The sequence below is a fragment of the Culex pipiens genome, chromosome 3 (assembly GCF_016801865.2).
Source record: "Culex pipiens pallens isolate TS chromosome 3, TS_CPP_V2, whole genome shotgun sequence".
Lineage (NCBI taxonomy): Eukaryota > Metazoa > Arthropoda > Insecta > Diptera > Culicidae > Culex > Culex pipiens.
Genome location: NC_068939.1, coordinates 60,887,540 through 60,912,107, shown reverse-complemented (window position 1 = coordinate 60,912,107; position 24,568 = coordinate 60,887,540). Strand labels below are relative to the sequence as shown.

Genomic DNA, 24,568 nt, shown 5'->3' with positions numbered 1-24,568 from the left:
AAGAATAATTAAAATTTGATTTGACAGTTTATTGGATTGTTTTATTTTATTTTGTTCAAAAATCAATAATAATTATGCTCTGCTTTTAACCATGATTTTATGGTAAACCCTCTGTGCATGGTTACGGGGAAAACAAGAAGCTGAATGTAATCGACATCTGCTGAGGGCAAGTAAATAAATCTGCTTTACAACGAAGCCCCAGCTTCCGCACCGATTATTATCCAGAATTCTGAGTTGGAAAGGATGGCAAGTATTGGCGCGCTCTTTGTCGAGAGTTTGTTGCGCGAAGCGCTGAGTCAATATTTTTCCCGGGCAGAGTTCGAAAAGTTCACATCGAGGTTACACAATCACGACGACAAGGCAACAATAGAGAAACAAACTTTGTACTGCTGTAAGGGGTTTCGACGTAACATTGATCGACATTGAAGATTTTGTCCCGGGGTAAGACTAGCTTAAATTTATTGTCATCGGGTTAGTACTTCCTCTACGAGGTTATTGTGATTGCAGATTGTCAAGTATCTTTCGGATCATCGGATGATTATGGTACAGTGTTTTGAAAGTACGGAAGATGTAGTACACATAAACAGAGCAAGAGTTAGAGTTAGAGAAGGCTGATTCGTTTGAGCAAGCGATAGGTACGATGATATGCTAATATGTTACAAACATTTAATATTTATACTAATACTCGACCGTTTGAGGCACAGGGAAAGCTCACAGAGAATAGAGACTTATGCTTAGTATAAATAGATTGAAGCATCAGCAGCGAGCACGTTCAGAGCAGGACACCATCGAGAGACCATCGACCAGAGCGTGAGTTTAGTGAGTCAGGCTTGCAAGTTCATGCTTGACAGGACGACGAGGAGCGTCAGTCTGATGTGTTCCCGGAACATCAATGTGAATAATTAAACCACCACCGTGTTGTTAGTGTATGTTTGTGTGTGTGGGTGTGTAAGTCGGCTCAGATTACATTTGTTTGAAGCTGCTCCGCATGCAGTTGGCTCTCGCTCACAGCCACACACACGCACACTTCACTTGGCATCGTGTGTGCACTTTTCGGAACCAGCTGAATCCCTCAGAGATTAAGCTCCCCACTTGCTTCACGTGCTGCCACTCTTCCAGGTACATGTGTCGCCCACCCGTCAAGTGTATCCAATCAACAACCCCGGCTTGATTGTTGCCAGTCCGGTGGAGCAGGATTTAATGTCATGAGAGAGGAGCTAAGCTAATTAAAAATTTATGTTAATGCTTGTCTGGATGGTATTACAACATCCGGGAACCGGAAGGGTTCCCCGTTCTCCCTAACTGTTGGAGTACTGTGTGCTGGAAGAGTTTACATTGATTTTTTTTTTCACCGGGACTGTTGTCGATCTACCCTGCATGTATTGATGAGAAGTTTGCTGGTAATTTAAGCGAAGGGATTTTTTATTCATCCTTGGAAATAAAATATAACTTTTAATTGGATCATACCGTCGCATGCTCAAATGGCTCATTGGTCTTACTCCGAAACCTGTTTGAATTGTTGTTGGTGTTAATAATTGATATTTGCAAATGCTTGTTTGTTTGCAATCATTGATGTATTATTTACTTAAGGAGCTATTACACTACCGCAAACAAACAAACTCGTACTTTTTCGTGTTTGGCAGATTTCTAAACTCGAAAACTTGTTTGCGGCAAACTCGCAGACAAGGCAAAATGTATGCAGGCTGACGTTTGTACAAACAAATCCAGGCAAACTGTCAAAAAGTGCGAGTTTGATTGTTTTTTTTTTGCCGTAGTGTAATAGCTTCTTTGTTGTGAAATTGCTATGTTTTGCCTTCCTCACCTCAATGAGGAAAGGCTATAAATCACTCGAAAAATGAACTTCTTTATTCGACCTCGTAGAACCACCTTCACGTATACCTATCGACTCAGAATCAAATTCTGAACAAATGTCTGTGCGTGTGTCTGGATGTGAGTCCGTGCACCAAAAAAATATGCACTCGATTATCTCTGGACTGGCTGAACCGATTTGGACTGTTTTGGTCTCATTCGATTCGTCTTGGGGTCCCACAAGACCCTAGTTAATATTATGAAGTTTAGAAAAGTATTTCAAAAGTTATGCTAAAAAAACGATTTCAGCTAAACATCGGAAGATTGTAAAAAGGGTGGTTTTTGTAAGAATACCCATCATGCTATACATTTTTAGAAAGGTATTTGAAAGACCTTTCCAACGCGTCCAACACATTGAAGATCTGACAACCCTATCAAAAGTTATGAGCACTTTAGTGTTATTTATACACTTTTTTGATGCCGGATCTCAAATATTTTGATGGCAAAGTTGTCCGCATCTATCTCGCGACCCATCGTTGGATAGGTAATCAAAAGACCTTTCCAACGAGCCCAAAAGATATATCATAAGTTATAAGTACTTTAGTGTTTCAAATACACTTTTTGAGGCCGGATCACAGATATTTTGATAAAAATAAGTGTTATTTATACACTTTTTTGAGTTAGTGTATTCACTTTATGCATGCGAGGAAGGAACTAAACACCTAAAGGTGGATTTAGTAACGTTTTCACAAGAAACTTACATACATCATTGAGCAAACAGCATTGAATAACGTGTGTAAAAATTCAAACCAAAATACGAGGAAAAGTGTTAAGGTGTGTAGCATCTGCTTAGATAGCGCCACTTCAAAATTCATGATGGCATTTCTTATGAACGACATCAGACCAATGTCTGACTATCCTTCATCAGAGGTTTGGTTCGTTAATGTCAATGCTTTTTTGCATTATTTCTAGTCAACAGGAATTATACTGAAGTGAATTTCATGTTTTAATGAGGTAAACATTTATTTACATGAAATATACAAGGATTATCCATGAATTTAAATAGAAGGGGCTTAAAGTATTGCATCTTTCTCAAAATATTTTGGATGGATATATTTTATATTTTGCACACTTTATTTTCATCTTGTTAATTTTCATAGAGATAGTCAATTTATTTATTGAAATAATCTTTTTAGCAACTTTTCCTTATTTTCCCCCGAATATTTTAAAAATTTAACAACTTTGTTGAAAACTGGTTCTTCAAATTTGAGAGAAATATTCATTCAAATTAATCCACTCAAGCATCCCGATTAACGGTTCATAAATTAATTAAAAAAACTCATTTAAATATATTCAGAAATTTTCGAGCAATTTTTAATCATTCAACTATAAGATATTTTCAGAGTAGAAAATAAAACAGTTTCGAAAGCTGTTTTTTTTAAAATAATTTCTAAGAAGAAAACAACCGCGTTTTACATTTTCTGATTGCACTTTATTGTACTATTGAACCGGGATTGCATGATTTTCTTTTAACTTGTCAAGATCTTGAATTTGTATGATCTGCTAAAATATTTAAAAATTGTTCGAAAATCACAATTCAATCAGGTTGGAGTATATTTACTGTCCTAGTGTTTTCAAAAATCAATTTGATAAATGAGCAACATCTTAGAATTTTACAATTTTTAATTCAGTCCAAAGAGTTTAGGTTTTTTTAGTGCTAGTATTGACGTAACATACATTTAAAATTTTTGAAGTTTGTTAAAGTATCACTGTAAACCGATATGTCCAGTACCATCTCCTCCTCCTCCATTTGATTTTTATTTACATAATTGCATCCAACATGCATCTGAAATCAATCCGTATTCTCAAACCACGTACATAATCAACTTTTGTCTCATACTATCATTATTCCAAAAAAATTATCCCCTATCTATGGAAGAATCGATCCATCGAGATACTTTCTATCCGCAAGCTGTTTTTCTTCAATTAACCTTAACAAAGACATCCTATCCGATAAAATCTATTTGCCTTTCTAAGTAATTCTTTGCACGTTTGCTTACATCCTACACATTGAAATACTTGCTAGTGGGTCAAGTAAAATATTATCACATGTAAAATTGCTAAACGAAAATCGTTTTCAACACTCAACCTTGTGTGTCGGGAAATTTGGGGTGTTCACTTGCACTACCTTAACATCTACGAATCGTTTTTTCTTCTCTCTTATTTTTGCAATTCTTGTAGCTTTCGTCCAAATTGGTCTCGTGGGCTGCTTTGAACCTGTTTTATTTTGCCTCAGTTAGTGTACTTACGTGACTCGAATTTGGTTTGCAAAAGTTTTATTTCGCTTTTTTTTTTCTCCAAACGAATACGAACTAAATTTTCTACAGTACTCTTTAAGAGTTAGTGTACTTTAGGTTATCTACAGAGTTTTTTAGAACTAACGACTATTAGAGAGTTTCGACCTCTGCCCGGGGTCGACCCAATCATCCCAATCCCCCACCATCAGAATTGATATTGATGTCAAAAGTTTTGCTCTTTTGTGGGCTCATCCCGATCAAAAATGGATAGAAAGTGAGAGAGGCAAGGAAGAGAGGACAGATAGCGCTTTGAACTTGTTGAATACGAATTATATGAGAGAGGATGATGGTCACGGTGTTTCGAAAGACAATATTATGAATCGAAAATAGATCTTACACATTTCTTTCAGATTTTAAAATTTAGCAACATTTTTTAATCTGTTTCCTCCTTTTAGTTTTCCACTAAATTTCACAATTGCACAATTTCTCTATCGATTTTGGGAGAATTTTAAGTTTTTCTATGCATAATAACAAGTCGCAACATTGCGATCGATAGCAATCTTAAAGTACAAAGTCTAAGTCAGTGGGAATCGGAAAATAAATTTGCAATCAAAGTAAAAAAATAACCTCGCTTTTGAAACGTACAGGGCTTCAACTTTTAAAACTTCTGATTTGTTGATTTTTTTTGAATTACAGATTTTCATAAGTATCGTTAGGACGATTACGATTGAAGTTTCGTAATTTTTTTTCAACATATTTTTATAATAAGTATGTTTAAAAAAAGTAATGCTAAGAATTCATCACTTTTACAAACTACTATTTTTTTCAAATGATAAATTCGAATGTTCCTTAATTTAAATAAAATGATGGATTATCAGTGTTAATATACTTTTTTTTGAAATTAATTATTTAAAGGGATATTTTGTGTAAATTCAGAATTTCGCACCTAAATCACCAAACAGGTTACTAAAAATACAATATTTTGTAAAAACTCGAGTATTTTACATTTTAAGGAATGAGCTTTATAAGTCCGAGAAGAATTAGTATAAATACTAGAGTGTAACAAAAATGACTTTTTGGCGGGCATAGGGGCAGAGAGGGCAGAATGGGCCACCCTTGGTTTTGGGCTTTAGAATGGATTTAGACCAACTGTAAGGCAAGGGTCTTATAAAGGATGTCAAATCGTGCTTTCCATTTCATTAGGGCACACAACTTGTGTAAACAAGAGTTTATCACTCTCACACCTTATGCAAACTGTCATTTGAGTGAAAGGGATACACTATTGTTTACAAAAGTTTTGTGCCCTTTTGAAACGTTAGGCTCCAAATAACATCACCACACCGAAAACGAATTTATTGTATTTTTTTAATTATGAGCAAAAATGTAAATTTATTAACAAAACCACGCAAATGTTGTTTCGAGGTTCTTAAGTAAGCTTTCTCGAAAGTAAGATTGTTTAAAAAGTTTGTTCAATATTTATAATGTTACCAGGAGCTATTACGAAGGTAATCAAAAAACAACGGAACCTTCATATAATTTAGAGGCTTGGTGGTGGAAGTGTTAAATTGAAATCCACTTGGGGGCAGAATGGACCACCCTTTTCCTGCCTTATATAAACAATCAAAAGTTATGAAATTTTGGTTAAATGAATTATGTCGCTCCCGGTAGAATCACAAATCACGTTTAATGCAACATTAGTTGAATTTTTAGTTGTTTTGATGCTTATTTGTAGAATTATTATCTTATTTCAACACACTTAAACTATTTTCAAAAAAATGTTTGTTTTCGTAAGTGACTATTTTCATAAACGTGATCTAATTTCATGGAAACTATGTTAGAAAAGTCCCCTTTTATTAGACAAAATGGCTTGTTTTCTAATGTGACCCATTCTGCCCCACACCCTGGAAAGTAGTCGATTTTTTTTAAATTGGGCTAAATATTCTGTTGGTTAAAAACTTCTGGATAATAATTCTACAAAAAGTAATGTTCATGTAAAGTAATTTCAAGGTTTTTTAACAGCTGTCATCGGAAATACAGTAAAATTATCCCCTATTTATGAATGGCCAAGCCAAGCTGGTTGCTTTCAGTTCAAGCTCAAGTTCAATGTTTTGTTAGGAAACCCAAATCAAGATTTCTAGATTACTTTTTCAAAACAATCAATGTGCCATGGGTTTCCTATGTACATAGGACCTTTTGAATAAGTAAGCGAGATTTGATGTGTTCCTCTAATGTAAAAATATTTTAATTTTATCAAATGTTGCTATTATCGTGTGACATATATTTAATTCATAATAACATGTTTCGAACCACCGTGGAGACTTCTGCTGGAGACGAACAACGGAACTCAGTCCAGCGTGAAGCTAGAGTGTTGAGCATTGATGTATATGGATTGAACCAGGGTGTGGATTTGTAAGGATACTGTGCTAAAGGTAAGCTTAACGTAATGATGGTTACCACATGTTGGTTATGTTTGGCGCAAGTCCCTGGGATGGAACAGTTAGGGCGTGAGATTATGAGAATAGTTAAAAGAGGAGGTATTGAAAAAGTTTTGAAAAATTATGAAACTAGAGCTAGTGCTAAACAGGGGGAAATAGGGTCAACACGCACATTTAGTTGAGCTTGGTCACTTAAAACTAGGTTAAAATAGTGAAAACAATTATAGAGAGAGATTAACCACTAAATGTAATATTGAGTGATGGGCACTTTCGTACATAATTGTTTCGAGTTTGACTACTAGAATTTCCATTGAAAATAGACTGTTGAACCGGACTTGCGGCACCGGAGCCACCACCGTAACCAGTCAGTTGTCTTACCATGCCGGAACCGAGCTGCTGGAGCAGACCGGATCCGGAGCCGAGCGGACCCGAGGACAGCACGGTCGAGGTTCGGCGGCTTCGGATCGACTGCATGCTGGACGAGAGCAGGAACGGCACGCTACTCGACGTATTTGGCATCGAGCCGCCCTGTGAAGAAGAAGATCGAGAAGAACAAAACAAAAAGACGCCACAAATACAGAGATGGACGCGGACACACACACACAGACAAACACAGACGAGAGAAAGGGAAGAGAAAAGAAAATTTCATTAGTTCAATTACAGGGAATAGTCTGCTGGAACGGAGCACGGAGTCCTCATCGAGGACGATAGAGCGATGTAGCGATGGACGATGGAGGTGGATAATTAGAAGGTCAAATCAGATGGTTTCGTTTCGACTCGTTTTACCACTTGATGAGCAGCGTTTAGTCGTTTAGTTCACGTACTTGGACAAAGTGACCGCGATTAAACCCAGACTTGAGCAATTAGAAACATGGTGGGAGGATTTCCGAGGTAGTTTTTCGTTAATTTGATTGGAGATCATGTAAATTGAATGGAAAACTGCAATTTTCATGCAAAATACTTAGTCATTTTGGTTTGAAACTACAATTTGAAATAAAAGCTTTGAAATTTTCTTCTACTTTTATTTATTTCGAAATATTTTCCATCAAATTTGACCATAAAAAAGTAATTCAAAATAATTTCATCAAAGTTATTATTATTGAACATATGGACATGTGAGCGTGGCTAAAATAAAATATTTTGTAAACTTTTTAGATACAGTTCAAGCATCGTTGAAAAATAAGCTGATTTAAAAAGATCTTCTAACGATGCTTCAAGAGGTTTAATGCATCATAACGTATTTGTTCATTGAACCTAGGGTAAGATATGTGAACAATTCTCTAAAATCATGCATTTTTTTCATAATTGAGTTGTTGTTTGATCATTTGTGCTCAAATTCAATCCAATTCAACAAATCATCTTTGCGGTAAACTTTACGCAGTTTGCCTGACCGCTTTAACGTTTATGATGTTTCAATGCAATCTAATGCAATGGGGCACTGCAAATGTTAATAATGACAAGAAGATGCAAGGCGTTAATCAACCAAAGGCATTCTCCAGGATACCCTCGAAAGACTGCTTTAGGCTTATGGTACGTTCGTTTGATGGATAGTTCCACACTGAGTGCCACACTCAGAGCTGTCAAAGTGTTTCTTTTAAAAAACTCGCGCTAGTTCCGCACGAGTTTCGCCGCCATTTTGGAACTGAAACTCTAGTGCCACACTCGATATTTTTTCAGTTTCATGCGAGTTCCACGTACACTGACAAGTGACGTTCGATTGAACCAAAACTGGCCCCGACGAGTTCGGTTTTTTGATGGAGCGTGAACAATCCCTAAACCTCCCCCCCCCACAGTGGTCTGAGAAGTGAAATTAGCAGGTAATAATTATTGCTGCTTCGGCGAAGCATTTTAGAGCTTTGGTGTCAAAGGAACATTTGATCAGTATAAAATTTTACGACTATTGGTTATGACGATCAGGGATGCCACTTGGTTTTTCAAAATGTCTGTAAAAAAGTCTGTGTATGTCTGTGCATTTGTCTAAAATTCAAATATATCAATTCACGGTCATTGAAATCCATCAAAAATTGCGTTTTTAAGCATTTGAAGTCTAACGAAATAAGTTTCAACAAAAAAGATTACAAAATATTAATTTAATGAAATTTTTTAAAAGTCTGTGCACCTCAAAATATGTCTGACACAAGCTCAAAAGTCTGTGAAACACAGACAAATCTGTGTATCTGGCATCCCTGATGACGATACTAGGGTGGTCCTAAATTTTCTCAGTTTTTCAAAATCTATCTCCGCATCCTGATGAGATGGGAACATACTTTATTCGGCAGTTTTGTAGTGCTAACCATTCTGAACAACTTTGCAGCATTTTATATAAAAAAAGTGCCAGGGTACTTTTACTCTATAACTTTCTTGTATTATTTTTGGAAATTTTGGTGTCTCCGAAACATATTTGGAAGACTAAAAAACGCGTCTTTTGACCAACGAACAAAGACGCTAGCTTGCTTAGTTCAAAAGTTTGAGCAATTTTACGTTTTCAAATAAGCCTTTTTCAAATGTTTTTTTTGGTGGGAACCAAATAACATTGTGTTTGTTGCATTTGAAAGCTTAAGACTTCTTCTTTGCGATGATGTAAAAATATCAAGAGGGTTTTTTTGAAAACTCAAATAAAAATTGTGTAAAGATTGTTATTTTTAGATATAATCAATAAGTGAAATGGCAATTTCATATAAAAATCGAAGTTTCAAACATTTTTGGTGCCTTTATTTAGCTTATTCATGATTACGAAAACTCCAGGACATGAAATATTAGGATAATGAAGCCGAAATTAAACAAAGTGACGAATCCGCCCAATTGAAAAATATTAATTACAATCTTTAAACAATTTTTATTTAAGTTATCGAAAAAACCCTCATGAAATTTTTAAATCATCATAAAGAATAAGTTTTAAGCTTTCAAAAGCAACAAACAGAATGTTATTTTGTTTCCATCAAAAAAAGATACAACTATTTGATAAAGACTTATTTGAAAAGGTAAAATTGCTCAAACTTTTGAACAAAACAAGCAAGCGACTTAGTTCTTTCGTCAAAAGACGCGTTTTTTAGTCCTTCAAATATGTTCCCAAGACACCAAAATTTCCTAAAATAATGCTGGAATGTTATATAATAAAAACATTTTTTTGAAGGGTAACCCTAGCACTTTTCATATAAAATGTTGTAGAATGAACAGATTAAGAGATAGAAATTCGGTGTTTTCAGCAAAGTTGTTCTACTAAACTACCGAGTAAAGTATGTCCCTATCTCATCGGGGAGCGGAGATGGATTTTGAAAAACTGAGAAAATTTAGGGTTACCCTAGTATCGTTATGACCAAAAGTCGTAGAATTTTGTACTGATCAAATGTTCCTTTGATACCAAAGAGCAATATTTTTTTCTAGCTGATTTCACTTCTCAGACCACGCCATTTGATTTTGCTGGGGCCGATTTTTCGAAAAAATGCCAAACTTTGAAGGTCTATAGGGTGCTCCAAATTTCAATGTTATATATACCAAAAGATGCGCAAGGATCTGGCCTAAACGCCAATGATGTAGAAAATAAACGCTTCAGTGACCAAAATGCCTCAAAAAGTGAAATTTTTGAATAAATCTTTTTTACGGCTTTAATCTCATTTAAAATTCAAATGCCAAGTGCCAGCTCCTGTTACGTCCGATCAAGCTCATATTTTGGATTTGGGTTTAGTATGCCCAAAGGAACAAACCCTTGAATGGCCGTCAAAAAGTCATTTTTATTACATCCTAATATTTACATAAACCCAATAACATTTAACCCAATTTGTTCAAACTAGCGACAAATCGATACCTCCGTACTTTCTTAGCTAACTAGGTTGGGTAAACCAGCAAGCTTGGTCAAGAGAGCACACATCTTTGAAAATTTTGATTTTTTTGGTTGCAATGGTGTCAAAAATGATAAAAAGCATTAAGTAAATTATGATGTTTTTTCTAATGTGAACAGAAACTATTATCAACCTTTTTTTTGTCACATTATAACTGACCAGAAATCTGTTTTGAGAAATTCATTTTACAGTTTTATTTTTTTTATGGTGAATGAATCAACCTTGTTATTCCTAGTTTTTTTTTTCGAGAATTTTAATTTTGTTTTGTTCACGAGGTAATTTTGAACAACTTTTGTTCTACAAAAATCTTAGCATTTCTTGTTTTATGTTTTTTTTTGTGTCATTTTTATTATTTTTTCCATTTATCTTGTTGACCCTCTGCAGCCAAACCCCGCCTCGATTTTAAAAATCGCCAAAAATTCACCTTTTTTTTATTGGAAAAAAGTTTGAAAAAAGAACTCTTGAAATTTTAGAAAATTTTAGGGTTGAATGTTTTACTTCTTTTATGTGACTTTGCCAATGTTTGAAAGAAAATGCTCAAAATGACCTCCTAAACAAGGCAAAAATAAAAATTTCCGACAAAAAATTGGGCAGTAGAGGGTTACGTTTATGTTTGTTTTTGATAGTATTTGGCTTATTTTACCGCCTCCTATCATTACCTTTTGCCTTTCTAGTTTTTTTTTCATATTTTTTCACGTTAAACGTGATAAAAAATATTTCAATGGAGACGCTTGGTGTTTAAGTAGATCTTTCTGATATGCATTAATGCTATGAACATTCTACTCAATAGGCTGCTGGGGATAGTTTTGTAGCATAACATTTTCAAGTTAGGTAAAATTTTGATTTAGAATTTTATCTTATTTTATGACGAGCTTTTGTGACAGAATACCGAAGAGATGCTGATTTGACCTTCCAAGTAACACTCATGATAATATCAGATTCGACACGTAGGTTCTCTTATCAAATGACTCGTTACATGATTCACGCAGTTTTCACTTTTTTTGTTGTTTAAAAAACGTTGCTTATTTACGTCCATTGATTGATTGCATTACCAACAACACTCATAACGCGTGATTCTAATAGATGTATATGACTACGGTAGCAGCAACATCAGCGCCAACACTAGCAGCAGTATTACATTGTTGCTGCATAACTCGCAATGAACAATACTGTCATTCTTAATAGATGAAGAAGAAGAAGTCAAACTAAGACAAAAGCTCATATCACACTAGAAGAATGGAAAATCGCAAAAGAAAAAGAAAAGTAAAACGAGAACGATATGATCGCACTATTGAAAGTAACTCAAACTTGCGAGCTTCAACTCATTCCATAATACAAACACATCATACAACTGTCGTCATACCGTATACACAATGTGGCAGCTTCTATCGATATATATGTGAAATACCAGCGGAGATATGTACTTAAGATGAATGGTGGGAGGGGAGGTGAGTTGAGGCAAAGAAAGGTAAAGGAGTTGAAGTTTTGACAGGAAGATGGTTGATGAGTTTGCTCTATTCTAGTGTGTTTTGGTGAGATAGCATATAGGACGGGAAACTCAAGAGATGTTCGGAAAGTTAGGATTTCGGAGAAAAAAGTGTGGCATAACTGGAAATTTTTCAAATATTTATACGCTTTCGATGAAAACTTTGCCTTTCACTTTAATGAACTGGGGGTTTTCTGCAGCTGCAGTGCAGTCAGCGTGACGTCGCCGTTGTGATTTCCTGTCGCATGTAGGATTTTTAAAAGTTGACTTGGCTTTGGGCTTGTGGGATTCAATCAAACTATTGGATTGATTTCCCAATAACCGAAACCCAAATCTAACCTCAGTTTGATTAAGAATTTACAGCAAATGACAATGCAGTACGACGTTAACTTTTGTGCAGTGCATGTTGGATTTTTTTTTGCTGAGAAAGCGTAAAAGATACTCGAGTTGAAAATAACCAAAAAGTATGTTTTAAACCTTATTTTCTTCGCGAGATTGAATGTAACAGTTGAACAAAAAGCGTTTTTTCCTCTGACTTCTTCAAATAGTTGGAACTATCAAGGTAGAAAAAATAAATAAAAAAGTTTCAAAAGGAAAAAGTTTGGCGATGGGATGAAGGGGGAAGACAGAGTACTCACGATCATGCTCCGTGAAAGCTATGAAGGAGAGAAAAACTCATGTTTACGTTTACATGAAGATGAATGTTTGGTACGCGGTTTGTTTGGCGAAAGACAACACAGTATGATGTGGTGGGAACAATGTTCTTTTGTTTACAGTTTTTGGGGCGAGACAGGTGAGCAAACATAAATCACGGCAAACGGGGAAACGATTTTGGGAGTGGGGTGGTGTTTTTGAGATGTTTGGTTTAGTTTTGATGTAACACACAGAAACATATCGCAAACGAATAGTAATGTTTGAATTTTAACTTAATTATTTAGGCATATATTCAAGCAGAATTCGCAACTCATTTATCATAATCCGATGCAAAAAACAGGTTTACACATGAAAAAATTACAGATAATCATTTATAAATTGTGTGCATTGCTAATTTTGCTTGATTACTCATTCATTAACTTCACAATTATGTTTGTTAGGGTTTAATCTTTTAACATAATTTTCCTTGAAAGCAAGGTATCAAACAAACAAACAAATCACAAACAAAACAAAAATCAATCCAAACAAATGCAAACAAACAGACAGATAAACGAACAAACAAGCTCTCTAACGGAGCCAAAAAAAAAAAAACACAATAAATGATGCTCGAACTTTAAAAGTTGCCGAATTGAACTAGTACAATCAAAACAAATTTGTCAACATTCACATTGTTAAAAGCTGTAAATATTTTCCGCTTTGTTCCTCAGTAAACAAAACCGCAATTCTAAAACCTCACCGGACGGAAAACAGAAACAGCAACAAACAAACACACACACACATCGATCAACTGTGAAATTGCGGCGAAACTCGCAAAAAGTTTGTGCCTGCATGTGTTTGTGTGCGCACTGGAAGCGGAACCGGATCCGGAAACAGCTAACAAAAATAGCGCAGCACTCCATCATCGAAGCAGTGGACGGACGGACGGTCAGCGCTGAATCGACACGACCTGTTGCGGTGTGTGGTTGACGGCCCAGAAGAAGGAGAAGAAGAAGTTTGACCGAATTGATTCGCCGCAACCGGGAAATGGTAGGCAAATAGACCCTGTTCTAGCAGGCTAGTTGAGTCCTCTGGGAAATCGCTATTGGCTGCATCCACAATAATAGACTCCATTACCTCGTAAATCCTAAATTTGATGACCATTGACTCTCTATCGATCTGACAAACCCTCGAATTTTGTGGATTTATTCTTCGTGTAATTCAACAGAGGTACGTACATCCAAACCAATAGTTGCTGCAAAGTGATGTAATATCAAGGTGATGACATTGAATTGCTACATCACTGAAAATCAAAGATCAAATCTGAGGTTTTTTTTGAAAAGGTGCAATAAACCAAATTTTCAGTGTTTGCTTTTTGGGTGTTTTTAAATACCCCTGACTCAAGACGGTTTCAAAAACACCCAAAAAGCGAAAACTGGAAATTAGGTTTTTTGGACCCTCAAAAAAAAAAAAAAAAAAACTCCAGAAATGTTCTCACCTTTCCTGCAGTTCAGTCGTCCACAAAGAAAGTTCTCCAAAGCCACTACCAGAGGAATTAGTAAGTATGCAAACGACGAATGTTAGCGTTTTGTGTCTCCACTACCAGCAAGTTCTCATGGAACAGCGGTGAAGAGTAAATCTCTCACCCTAAGATCTTCGGTTTGAATCTCAACGTTCACTTTAACTTTTTTTGGCGTTGAAATGCATACAGCGCAGTAGTGGTTCAGATTGCAAAATTAAGTGTAAATTAGATTTCAGAAAAAGATCATTTTTTCCTGATCTGTATTTTTATTTTTGTTTGATATGTTTTAGGAGACAAAATCCCGCAACTTTTGAGCCAGCTTTTGGATTAAATGGTTATATTTTTGAAATTTATCCAAGATTTTTTTTATTTCCAAATATTGTTCATCTCTACCAAAAGTTAGAAGATTTTTAAGGAAAAAAAGGGTCAAATTACTGACCGAGCGTTTGAGTGTTAAATAAAACCGGAACACTGAAAAATTTTAGTTGTGATCTAGTTATAAATCTGTACTTCTTGTAGTCATGAGCTCAAGTGACGGGTTCTATCAGCTAAAACATAAAACAAATTAAAAGATGGGGTGTGAGAAATCAATTTTTTATATAGTTGATTTTAAATCGGCATCTCTTCCGTGCACTTATGTTTTCTGAAAAGTCTTTATCATTAGTAGGGTTGATGAATTTTCACGATTTCGCGAACAGCGTGCGATTTGTGAAATTTGAAAATTTCCATGAAATCCCGTGAAATTTTATAAATATTTCATTCGCAATTTTATTAGTATTATATTTAAAAGCGTGACAAGAATAATTTCAAGAATAGTTGAAACATGGAATTAATACAATATTTACATAGAAGTGAATTACTAAAAATTATGTTGAAAAAAATCGGTGAATGAAAAAAAAAATGTTCTCGGGATTTATTTTTTTCATAAATTTGGTCTTTTTCAAAACCAAAGCTTGTTGATATTGACTGAACAAGATTGTGATATTTTTTTGAAGATTGCAGAGATTTGTTTTTCTTGATACTTAAAAAAAATGTTTATCATTTATTCTTAGGAAACAAATTGAATATAGCAATATTTTCATTCGTCGAAATAACAATTATTTAATTTTAAATTTGAAAGGTATAACTTTAAAAGAAATGTAAAGATTCAAGCTGGTTTTTTTAAGATTAAATAAATAGTGTTAACTTTTTTTTATCTTTAAAGTCACACGGAGAAAAAAGAGTTCCCAAAATCGTGAACAAGCGTTCATGAAATTCGGAACCACGAACAAAGTGTTCAAATTGCATGGTACGTTTTTCAAAAACGTACCATGGAAATTGAACACTTTGTTCGTGGTTCCGAATTTCATGAACGCTTGTTCACGATTTCGGGAACTCTTTTTTCTCCGTGCACCTTTTTAGAATATTTCAGATTTTTGTCTGAGTTCTGTTTGATTTTCACGATATTTGATTATTTGGATGAATGGTTATCGTGGAAGTATTTTTTTTTGTTTTCTGTTCTGATCCTGAATAAAAATTTCAAGATTTCGTTACAGATTGAATTGTTTTTGCCTATGATTGTTCGTTCAGATTTTTAATTTAGATTGTTTTGGTAAAATTGGCTTTAATATGAAATTCAATAAATTGTGCAAAGATAAAACAGTAGCAAATCAGCGAAAACTGTTTAGCTATATAAGTCATACAGTAAAAAAGGAGCTCAATAAATTACAAGGCGCATGCCCTACATTTTGGTTTCAAAATATATAAAAAGCCCATTCATAAACCAAAAGGAATTTTATTTTGAAAATTAGTAAAAAAATTTTTGTGTCATGTTCAAATTAAGTTAAGATTTTTTTAGTTTATTGAAAAATAATATATAATAAAGCAAAAAAAGTTATTTCGTGTATTCAAATTTAGGTCTCCGTGTAATTTAAAATTTTTGAACGTGAAAAATCACTAAGCCTAATCATTAGATACTAACAACGTTGAAGAAGTAACCAAATCGATCGGAAAACTCGTTCAAACGATACAGCTTTTAAGAATATTAACGTACCATTTTTGTACGGGCAGTTGCCGTAATCGGCCCCACCAAAGTTTAGTCCAATTAAAAAATACACAAAAAAATGTACAAAATCGGCCGGTTTCGTAGATTTTTTTCACATAAAAAAGTGCTCAGAACTTCACTTTTCTCTAGAACTTATTTCTGAATTGCCACGTTAGAAAAAGAGTTTACTTTGATGCAATTGATAAAATTATTCGTAGAATAAGTAGATTATATGTGAGTCGTGATCACTCTCTTTTAAAACCAGCCTAAAGTCGGCCTCTTCCTATTTTCAAAAAGTTTTCTCAATTTATATTTTTTTCTCAATTTTATAATTTTCATTAAAAATTATCCTAAATTTAGTTTTTTATAACTCCAAAATTTAGTAGCGAGTTTATATTTTGTTTTGTAGAGTTCACCAAGTTTTTCAACCTCTTTTTGTTTCCGGATTTCAGTCATTATCTTGACTAGTTTATCATAATAAAAATCTTCACAATGATAAAATAGATGATAAAATAGTTACTTCACAATATGCATTTAAAAAGCTTGTAAACATTAAAAAAATACATAAAAACTCTAAAACTTTCTCTTTTTCGGAAAATCTAATTTACTCTGAATTTTGCGATCTGGACCACTGTGCCTTGTTAAGAGCTAAAAAAGTCAGACTAAAAATTGTATTACATTTGGGTCACATTGGATGTTAATCGGCTCTAGGTCTAACAGAAATTTTGTTTCAAATTTGAATCTAAAAGTTGTATATTTTAAACTTTTTCAAAAGATACCATTTTATAAACACGAATACATTGATATTTAGACCAGTGTTAGTTGCAATACAGTCTCTTTAAGAAAAAAAAGAAAAAAAAAACATTTGTAATGAGTTTGGATAGACTGAACCATTCGATAAAAATTAAAGGGTCTTCAAAATTTTAACAGAGAATTGTTTGAATAATGGTCATAGGGATTCAGCAGAGATCAATTTGGAACTCGATATGTTGCACTTGTTTATGGACACCCCCCTGGAACCTCCAATCATGGAAATTGCGTTTCAACTGAAGGGCAAACAAAAAACGTTGCCACTGATGGGCCAACAGGTTTATATTGTTCATCAGTTTCGAGAGCGCAAAAACGAAATGGGTGGAGGTGTAACCCTCTATTCGACCCTAGTAACGATCGTGTGCGATGATTGAACCATTTGTCATGTGTGATGTGGTCAACATTTTATGAAACCAATTTGCATGGCATCAGGTGCAGCTTTGACCTTGTGGTGGTTTCAGTGTTTTTGAGAGCTAGAGGAAACAGTAGCTTTAAGAGTTGCTGAAGTGAACCTTGAATTTGGTCGTGTTCTGATGACAATCGTGTCAAAATCTTTTTTCCAACAAATTTATTTTCTGGCGTTTTGCAAACATTTTTTTGCGTGCATGTAAGATAATACGAGTCGCATGACATTTTCTGTCACACTTGTCTCTTTTGGGTGTACAAAAACAACAATGTAGCTGTGCAGATCTTTCATTCGCTGTAACAAGGGTGCGTAAAAGCTCGGCACTGTCATTTTCTCGGGTGCACCAGTTAGTAATAAACACCTATCGCGCTTGGTGCTTTCGGCCTTGGCCTGTCGTAATACATGTATAATAATAATAATCAAAGACGAGCACAACATTCATGACCATATGGGCTAAAAACGTCAAAAAAGGGCATTCTCGGACAGGCACAAACATTAAACGGCATTTAGTCGGAGGATTTTGCGATCCATGGGTCGGCCCAAATAAAACAGGTGCTACAAAGACATGGTTCTTCCACGGAAGGAGCTGGTTGACGGACATAACGTCACAGACAATTCGCGAGCGCAAAGGTGTCGGATTTGCGCCACATTCAGACAGACACAGGCAGGACGCGCACGCACACACACACACACACAGACACGGAGGACACATGGCTCGATGGAGTTGATTTGATTCGGTGCTGTAGTTCCGGTGGGCGTTTGAAACTTACTACGTAAGAAGCGGAAGTGGCAGGCACTGAAAGGCTCGACCCGGAGCCGCCCCGAGCGCTGAAACCCTGCAGTTTGGACATTTGAGTTCAACGGGGTTTGTTTTGTTTTGTGCGTGTGTTTTTTTTTATTTGCAGAATCAGCATCAATATGCATGGGAATAAAGAGCAAAGAAACGAAAAAAGTTTAATTAATTCGAAATAAAATGGAAAGTGAACTGAACTGAAAACCTTTTGCATATTTAAGCTTTGAGGCGGGTGAAAATGAGTTTAACGTTTCTGTGAATTTTATCTAGAATTATTTATATGTTTACATAATATTTGTTACTCGATTAGTTTACATGGATGAATACTGTACAAAGCTACTCATGAATATTGATTTAAATAAATTATAAGTGAATTAATAATACTCTACTATCAATGAAGTTATCTACCACATCAATTCGAACAATAGAATTATTTATATTTATGAGGTTATTATAAAATGCTTAACTGTACAACACCCCTTAATAGCAATTTTTTGTACAGTTTCCGATTCATAGTTGAATCTTCTCAAATTGATCTATTTTATCAAAACTCAGTTACTCTGAAACGTAGGTCTCTAAAAACATAAAAAAAGGACTTTTGAAAGGTTCCAATCTACAACACATGAAGCGTTTACAACGGAATGTTTCGCGATTTGGCGGTAGAAATTTTGACAAACATAGAAGCCTTAAAAATATGCAAGCAGTACTTACAGTCGGTGGTGAGAGATTGATGTTGGAACTTCGTCGCTCCTGGGGACCAATGCTCGAGTGGCGTCTTATTGGCAGACCACCGCCAGGAGTACCACCTGTACGGAGGATATTTTTGATTGGAATTTATGGTCGGTTTTGTTGGGGTTGTTAAGTAACGTCATGATTTGAATTCCCGGACGCTTCGAAACCCGGACACTTCATCTTGTTTTATCAATTATTTGGATATAAGTTCGCATTATGAATATCAAAACAGTGTTATTTGATGAATTCCATCGTCAACTTTCATTTAAAGTTTGTTTGAACGCTGTAGTTAATGCCAAAACAATTAAATATAATAAAATTATAAGTTTACCAAAAATGCGAAACATTTCACTAGAAATATTTCATACGCGTTCGAAGCACCGGGGAGGCAAAGCAGAAATTTATGGTTTCGATTTCCTCAAATTCTAGCAAATTTTTATATAAACTATCGATTGTTTTGATGTTAACAGCTTATTTGAAACCTAAAGAATGCCATTCACTAACATTTCAGTCCAAATTTGTACGATTCATAAGTAAAATCGAGTGTCCGGAATTCGAAGCAAAAGTGTCCGGATTTCGAATCAGCTTTTATCAGTGTCCGGGATTCGAAGCACAACAAGTCATTTTAATTTTAAAATTCAGATGAAATATTGTTAGAAAAGACATATTTTGCATGCATTTTCTTGAAACTGACTGTTTATTCTACATCCTGATGATATTTCCACATTTCCAACTTATTACATGATTTTTTGCCAGCTATCACAAAAATGATATGCTACTAAGTGTCCGGATTTCGAATCATGACGTTATAAGCAAAGCAGCAAATTGATGCTATAGATACAGTGAGTCAAATATTTGTCCGTTCCCTCCCCGTACGGAAAATGTTTGTGATATAAAAGTACATAAAATTCGACTAAAGTGCCATGTTTTGTACATCAATCGACGCGGCAGAATGTCCTCTTTAAGACACTGTCATTGGATTTGCAAAAAACTACTTCTTAAAAAATACAAAAATAGTTTACTGAAAAAAGTAAAAAAAAAGAGGTCAAATAATTGTCCGTACCCCTAGTAAATGTATAAAATCTGATCGATTCAAGTGAATTTATTTATGAAATGTTGTTTCTGTGTCAAATACTGGTACCTCTAGCCAGTTTGTGACAACTTTGAACTTCTGATAACTTTGTTTAGTTAGTTTATATTAAAAATTGGTTTAAATTTAGTATTTTTAAGTAAAACTTATCAAAACATAAGTTTATAAACAACTATTTTTATAAAATTGCTATTTTATGTTGTAAGAGTCTCTATTGAACAAGTTTCAACAATATTTGTTCAAAATATACATTGTTTTCATCTTTTTTATTGACATTATTCGATCAAAAATATTGTTTCGGAACAATACCGTTAAACAATCCGGATTGTCCCGGAACCGGTATAACCCCTCGGGGGGAAATTTTGTGGTGGTCAGATAGAGGACAAAAAAAAACCCACCTCTTGCAATTTGAAGCATCCAATTTCGTCCACTACAGCCCGATTACGAGTCCCTAGTCTGAAATTTGAAATTTTCAAATTCCTCAAGCAAAACATTCTGACCCAGGACGGTACAGAAATTCTCAGCACGGAAAGTGAAAATTTCAAATTTCAGACTAGGGACTCGTAATCGGGCTGTAGTGGACGAAATTGGATGCTTCAAATTGCAAGAGGTGGGTTTTTTTGTCCTCTATCTGACCACCACAAAATTTCCCACCGAGGGGTTATACCGGTTCCGGGACAATCCGGATTGTTTAACGGTATTGTTCCGAAACAGTATATTTGATCGAAAAATGTCAATAAAAAATATGAAAACAATGTATATTTTGAACAAATATTGTTGAAACTTGTTCAATAGAGACTCTTACAACATAAAATAGCAATTTTATAAAAATAGTTGTTTATAAACTTATGTTTTGATAAGTTTTACTTAAAAATACTAAATTTAAACCAATTTTTAATATAAACTAACTAAACAAAGTTATCAGAAGTTCAAAGTTGTCACAAACTGGCTAGAGGTACTAGTATTTAACACAGAAACAACATTTCATAAATAAATTCACTTGAATCGATCAGATTTTGTACTTTTACTAGGGGTACGGACAATTATTTGACCTCTTTTTTTTTACTTTTTTCAGTAAACTATTTTTGTATTTTTTAAGAAGTAGTTTTTTGCAAATCCAATGACAGTGTCTTAAAGAGGACATTCTGCCGCGTCGATTGATGTATAAAACATGGCACTTTAGTCGTATTTTATGTACTTTTATATCACAAACATTTTCCGTACGGGGGGGTACGGACAAATATTTGACTCACTGTAAATAAATTGAATATTAATACTAACCGGGCGACGACGCGCAGGACGGGGCGATCCGGATCTTGGGCGTCATGAGCGTGTTGTCCGACAGCCGCCGGTTGGGGAAGGCGTTGACGACCCGCAGGAAGTTGCTGTCGGGGGACGAGGGCGATCCGCCGAACCACCAGCTACCTAGAGCACCCGAACCTGTTACAAAGGGGTTATCCAACCAAAGAACAACAACACATATAAGAGCATGCACACGTCTAGCCGGTCCAATACCTCTTCGGGTACCTGTCGAGTTCTTCCGGGCCATGTCCTCGGCGCTGGACGTCTTTCGCTGGTCGATGCGCAAGTTCGGGATGTTGAACTGCTGCACGTTCATGTTGTCCGACGAGAACTGGTGACGTAGGGGTCGATGCCGGTCCGGCGACGGAAGCGACAGGTTGTCCAGCTTCAGCTTGTTCCGCTGCTGGCGGTCGATCTGGTCCAGCATCTCTTGGAGCACCTGCCAATGAGCGAACCAATAATCAACATTAACAGGTCGCCCAAGCCAGTAAATCCCGCAACCACTTGCCTCTAACAGGATCATAAATTGTTCGAGATTTAGCGATGGATTCACAGTCTGGGGCAGCAGGGTTGGCATCACCTTCGTGGCCATGGTGTTCACGGTAAGACCGTACTTTTTATCACACAACATAATCCGGTAGATATCTGAGGGGGGGAAAGTGAAATCGGAAAGAAGGCCATTAACGTCGTTGGTCACATCCTGTGTGGAATGAGACGACAAACACCTTAAGTGGGCTTAATATATTTGCCAGAATTGCAGTTTTCCGAAATGGACGATTCTCGGAATTGTTTGGCAATTTGAAATGTTAGCGATTTTTGCAAAGGTCTCTTCTCGTTAAATTTCCCGACGAATTCTACGAAAATGTCTATTCATTCTGGGAAAGTGAAATTCCATCAGTTGAACCAAGTGGAATGTTTACATGAGGTAAATGAATAATTGCCCCAATCTGATAACGCAATTTGTCGTCCGAATTAGTTTTATTAGTCAATTATCAACATTATCGCGTAATTTCCAGTCCATTAGGTTTTATTGGAACCGACCCGGGCAATGGCACTGGGAAATTCCGCCGGTTCGAGTCGAGTGAACATCACCATCGATGGCCCAGCGAATGTTTCCACGGGCCATGAACCGCCGGGAGGAAGCGTGATAATTAGAATTTATATTATATTCCGCCCGAGGCAGGTCCCACAGGGTATTCCACGACCCGCTCGGCGCGCAGTTACTGCTCATTAGCATGCATTGCGATCGATGGTTCCGGCCCTGGAAATTATTTCCGCGATGGAAAACGGGGTGACAAGAAAGGACGAATGTGCATTGTGAAAGTGACGGGTTTTCACAGAGTACAATTACTTTTGCAATATAAAATATAGGTTCTGGCAGACATGTGATACGCGAAAATTTACATTTTTTTCTGTTATTGTGACGACTCTCATCCAATTGTTTGAAATACACGTGTTAATACTATTTCGAGGCTGTCGTGCTGACTTGTCGTAGGTCGCTTTTTGAAGTTCCGAAAAAACACGATTTAATTTTTACCTTGAATAAATAAAAACGTGGCGCTCAATGTAAACAAAAACAAACACGATTAAAAATGTTTACGTTAGTCGGGCATGTGCGTGTGTCAAACGCGTTCTCTTCTGAAACTCGTTTGGCCAGTTGTCGCACTTACATCAATTTTCAGTGTGTTATAATAGCACGACAAAAGTGATAACAAAGCACGGAGTCTTTGTCGGTTTTTATTGAATATTTCAGGATTGAAATCGAATTTTGGGGATCTGAGAAAGTCAAAGGTGAGGTGTTCTGGGATGCACAAATTGGCGTTCTTAACTCAAGAATCTAAAAATCTTCTCGTTTCTGTACAAATATGATGACAAAACATTAAACGTTTGTTTTTACCAAGTTTTTCATGCTTGTTAATTAAATGGTAAAGATCTCCCAAGGAAATGACTCATTGCATCCAAACCAGGTAAGACAAAATTCCGCGTAATTTCACTCAAGCTGTACTCGTTTCAGTCATAACACGAGCTGAGCTTTTTCCAGGCACTTGAGGTAATCAGCTGTAACGTTGCATAAAAGCACCATTATTCTCTGTGTTCTGTGGGCCACGTGGCTTCGGAACAACACAGCAATGCCTCACGGCTGACATTGCATTATACAGACTGCGGAGGAGGTTTTTTTTGTTGTAAAAACTACAACCAAACAGTTTTCTAATGACCGTTTAAACATTCCTCAAAATCGTACAATTCGAAACCTAACTGTTCCGGCCACCCCGGCTGGACATCTTCATGATGCTAATGGCCTTCACAGCACTCTAGTGGGGATTCCAGGAAATTTCTTGGCACAAACATTTCGGACTTTTGCTGCTGTGGCTTTAGAGCTCGTTTGCGAAATGAAATCCCCCACTGTCTGGATGTTGCGGGGATTGTTGGCCGGCTTAGCCACCTGTTTCAACTGGCGCCCGGACTCGAGCTGGCTGGTTTACGCCCCGAAACCGTTGATGCATAATGATGACACCGCCCGGTTCCACACTGTTTGGAGTCACATAATGGAAAGCAAACATTCGTTCTGTGTTCTCCTAGAGGGAAAATGAGAGCTTAGCACGCTTTTCGTTGGATGTTCCGCCAGAAGATGCTGCCTCATACATAATACTAGAAGGTGGCTTGTACAATAGAATCCCATTGTCAGCCAAACTGACAATGTGTGTGTTTTAGCACATGCATGAATGAGATCATACTTGAATGGGCTTCTTTTGTTTGGGATGAGCCTATTTAAAGAATTGTAGTGGTCGGCATTCATAAATGTTTGACCTTCAAAAATTTTAAAACTCTTTGCTGAGTAATTGATAATGTATACTTACTGACAACTCGCACAATAATATCCGGATCGGTTAACCTAACTTCCAGTAGCAAAGGCAGCACTTCGTCTATAATCTATTGGGTTAGGTTGAAGAGAAAATACAGAAGTATAATCTGACGTTATTCAAGAATATTTCTTTAACCTGCTAGGAAAATATATTATAACTTTAACATTTACATGCATTTGTTCTGTCAACATTATCTTAGTTATTTAATACATGCTTACTTTTTGAAAGCTTAATGTATGTTATATTAAAATGTTCATCTTAAAAATAACAACCTTCGCCTTGCGAACTATCCAAACCCACCTGCGACTTGTCCAGCTTGTCCAGCGTCCGCTCGACACACTGCAGCACGTTGCCCATGATCTTGAGATCGTTCTGGTTCTTCTCGAACACCGCCTTGAGCTTCGGCAGCACCAGCTTCTTGATCGTGATGTCGTCCAGGTAGTCGTACACGTTCGTGACGGCCACAAGGGCGGCACTCTAGGGAAAAACCGGAAAAATAAAATGCGAAAAATAAATATCCATCAAGATTC

The 24,568-nt window shown here is 36.0% G+C and overlaps 1 protein-coding gene across 10 annotated transcripts in view; it reads right to left on the bottom strand.

The window, feature by feature from the left end:
• The window catches only part of LOC120414454 (SCY1-like protein 2), a 233,476-nt gene that overhangs the window by 32,525 nt on the left and 176,383 nt on the right, over nt 1-24,568 (bottom strand). For 3 of the 10 annotated variants that reach the window (XR_008212373.1, XR_008212377.1, XM_052709441.1), the window contains exons 12-20: nt 24,339-24,515; nt 24,033-24,105; nt 21,683-21,819; nt 21,388-21,613; nt 21,154-21,312; nt 18,762-18,856; nt 18,028-18,093; nt 12,505-12,522; nt 6,920-7,069 (exon numbers count right to left, since the gene is read on the bottom strand). Coding sequence is in view for 1 of the 10 variants with exons in the window: in XM_052709441.1 (XP_052565401.1) it covers nt 6,920-7,069; nt 12,505-12,522; nt 18,028-18,093; nt 18,762-18,856; nt 21,154-21,312; nt 21,388-21,613; nt 21,683-21,819; nt 24,033-24,105; nt 24,339-24,515 (1,101 nt within the window). In the remaining 9 variants the exon portion in view is untranslated. Of the gene's footprint in view, nt 1-6,817; nt 7,070-12,504; nt 12,523-18,027; nt 18,094-18,761; nt 18,857-21,153; nt 21,313-21,387; nt 21,614-21,682; nt 21,820-24,032; nt 24,106-24,338; nt 24,516-24,568 lie in introns of all 10 variants that reach the window. The other 7 variants (XR_008212370.1, XR_008212369.1, XR_008212371.1 and 4 more) reach the window with 7 other exon arrangements.